This window comes from Galendromus occidentalis, unplaced genomic scaffold, assembly GCF_000255335.2.
Source record: "Galendromus occidentalis unplaced genomic scaffold, Mocc_1.1 scf7180000075690, whole genome shotgun sequence".
In the NCBI taxonomy this organism is placed as follows: Eukaryota; Metazoa; Arthropoda; class Arachnida; order Mesostigmata; family Phytoseiidae; genus Galendromus; species Galendromus occidentalis.
Window position 1 is genome coordinate 1 of NW_003803680.1, and position 3,349 is coordinate 3,349.

The following is a 3,349-nucleotide window of genomic DNA, read 5'->3' on the forward strand; positions in this document are numbered from 1 at the left end:
GAGATTTCATCTCCGATGTTTGGATTATGTTCTCATTCGCATCTATCACTTGGATCTGCCTTGGAATTTTCTTCTCTCCCTTTCTGACGTGGTCCCAGAATGCTTTTGCTCTTGCTTGCCTGGGGGCGCCCATGATTCGATCGTGTATTTCACGATCTTCTATTTCGAGCAGACGAGCAACTTCGTTTCTAATGGCATCTTGTGCTTGTCTGTATCGTTGCATTGCCTCCGCGACGCCTCTTCCAGTGCGTCTTGCTCTCCTCCGAGCCCGATTCTGTTCTTTCCTGAGCCTCGATAGTCTCGATAGCTCTGGAGAGGTAAGAGATTTTTTCGGGTTTAGAGTCACGAGTTTCGTATTCCGGGTCATAGCCTCCTGCATGATTTTTCTCAGATCCTTGTAATCTAGTTGATCGAACCTTGGCTTCCAAGATTTCCGAAGCCATTTCGGCTGCTTTTTGGGACCCTAGAATTCTCACTCGTACCTTCTCTGACCGAGCCTTCATTTTTGATTTACCTATATGTATGGTAATCAAATGATGGTCGCTCCAGTGTAGGATTTCTTTCTTTTCGTCTATGTGCATGTCTCTAACGTCTCTGTATGCGAGGGAGTTGCATAGCACGTAGTCCAGTGTAGAGGAAATTCCGCCTTGTAGTCTTGTGGTTTTTCCGCTACACTTCTCTGTCAGGTTTAGAATCGTGAGGTCGTTCTTGTCGGCTAGATCCAGGAGGAGTTTGCCGCGACCGTCGAGTCTCCTGTCGAATTGTGGGAGGTGGGCGTTTATGTCGCCTGCCACCACGATTCTACTACCCTTTTTTTGTGAGTTCGAATAGTTTCTCCAATCTCATTGAATTGGTCTCTATTCGCCCGGTTAGTAGTAATTGCTGCGTATACTGATATGATGATCCAATATTGACCTTCTATATCAATCCCTATGGCAATGAAGTCGTTCCCTTTGTGTGTCCAGTGAATTTCACCCATGTTGGACCGGATGAGTATCCCGGTTCCACCAGATGACTTACTACCAGACGGGCCGTTTCGTTTGCTTCCGAGGAATGTGAACCCCTCCATTGGTGGTGGTTCTTCCAGATTCATGAGATTCGTTTCAGATAAGAGTAGGATATCGTAGTTGCTCGATTCACCCCCTCTCTGTTTATCCAGTAAATCCTGCCTGAGGCTTCCCCATTTGACAGCATTATTTCCCCCTTATATTGAAAACACCAAGTTTGAAAAAAATCGACAGTTGTTTATTGACCTGGCTTGGTGTCTTCGAGGGGGAGTCTCGCTGTCATTCCTTCTTCTTTAGAGCGCTTTCAAGGGATGCCAGTATTTCGGTTTCCCTTGTCGTCTTATCCGGGCGCGGTGTGGATGTGAGGTGTTGAGGCCCAGCCTCCCTCCTCGTGCCGGATGTGCCTGGACGATCGCTCTGGCTCCGGTTGTCGTGTCGGCTCTGCCAAATGGTCGTTGCTTCTTCTTCTCGTCTTTCCCGGAGTCCATCGATGTTTCGCCTCTGTTTCTCTTCCAGCCGGCTTCCCTTGGGACGTCCGGCCTTTGGAAATGAGGACGCGATGGCTTTTCCGAGCGTCCGAAGCTCGGCGCGCTGCGAGTGAGATGGGTCGTCTTGTTGTCGCCCTTGCTCTCCCGACTTCGCGTTCGGCTGTCGACTTTTATCGGAGGGTTGAGTCTCCTCGTCTTGGGCCTTGGCGTCTGTGTCGGGTTTACCTCGCAGCTTGCCCAGGATCTCCGCCAGCTGGTTTTCGAGGTCAGCTTCTGTGATATCTAGATGTCCGGCAATTGCTCGGCCCATCCTGATCATGGCTTCCACTCTGCCAGCGGTTGCCCACCCTTTGTCGTCAATGTACTTAGGGTTTCTTAGGACATATCGTAGGTCGATATTCTCGGTGGATGGGATGCCCTGCAGTAGATTCTCCATGAACATTGACTGTTCATAATCTTTCGCATCCACGTTGGGAGTTGCGTAGATTATCTGGGCTACTTTATCGAGCTTATTCAGGTCGGAGATTGCATTGGTTGCCTCTCGGACCGCCTCATATCTGTTGTATGAGGGGTACAAGAGAGTTCTCAAACCTCCCCACACGAGCATCGTCATTGGACTGGGCGACTCTATCCTCTCGATGTCGGCTGCTGCCTTTTGGCATAGCCTTTTGATCGAGTCGACAGGGTGCTTCCTTCATTTGAAACCCTTGTGGTTGTTGAGTATTTTATTGAGGGATAGTTCTGCCGGTATGAGTTCCGCGCAGTGGCGGTCCATCATCAGCACCAGCGTCGGGCCCAAATAGGCCTCCCGCGGCGCCGGCGTTCTGAACTCCACTGGTGTTTTCTGGATGGCCTCTTTCATCTGATTTTCCAGATGAGCCATTTGGGCTTGAAGAGCCACAATTCGTGCAGCCTTGGCCGCTATGTCGCCATCCCTGGCCTTTATTTCGGCTTCCTGCCACCCCATAAATGTGAGTGCGGCTGACCGTTCCCTGTAGAGAGCTTGCCTCAGTAAACATTCGTGGCATTTTAGCAGAATTGAATCATTGGGGTTCGTTTCTGAGCCTTCCAACGTTTCCCTGCATTTGTCACAGATGTCGAATTCGGGGCCGTCTTGAAAACGAATCTCACAATGATCCGCAGTACTTCCGGCGCCCTGCCGCGAATCATCCAGGAGCTCGAATCCAACAACATGCCGCTCGTCGACGCGGTGAACCTCATCGACGATTTCAAAACAGAGTTTCTGAAAATCAGGAGAGGCCGGCTGGTCGACATTCGAGACAAGCTGTCCCGAGTTTTCAACAAGAACGAGGGCCTCAAAGAACTGAGAGCGATCGCCCTTCTCTTACAAGGCGACGTGAGCGACAACTCCGCACCACTGAGCGCAACGTACTCGTCAGACGAGCGCTCTCGATTCAAATCTGCGCCTTTCGTGTCGCTTGAAGTCGGGCGGTCGTTTTCAAGATACAAAGCGTTCCTCAGCGACAATCGCAGAGGGTTCGAATTCTAGAACATGAAAAAGTACGTGGTTGCTCTCTGCAACCAGTGAGTAGAAAAAAAAAAAATGATGAAAAGAGCTTCTTGCCAATCTTACCCAACAATGCCGCGTTCTCTCTTGTAGTGATCTGCAGTCTGAATCCGAATCGGTTCCGCACACCTCATGGGGGTTTCAGGACATGTTTGCGTGCCTCTGCATATTTCCGCATATTCCTGCATATTCCTGCATATTTCCGCATATTCCTGCATATTTCCGCATATTCCTGCATATTTCCGCATATTTCCGCATACTTCCGCATATTCCTGCATATTTCCGCATATTCCTGCATATTTCCGCATATTCCTGCACGCATGCAT

At 49.9% G+C, this 3,349-nt stretch overlaps 1 protein-coding gene across 1 annotated transcript; it reads left to right on the forward strand.

Moving 5' to 3' along the window:
- The first annotated feature begins 2,627 nt into the window (after positions 1–2,627).
- LOC108864746 (uncharacterized) lies at positions 2,628–3,005 on the forward strand. Its single transcript, XM_018640955.1, has one exon. The coding sequence runs from the start codon at positions 2,628–2,630 to the stop codon at positions 3,003–3,005; it is 378 nt and encodes a 125-aa protein (XP_018496471.1).
- Positions 3,006–3,349: the final 344 nt, after the last annotated feature.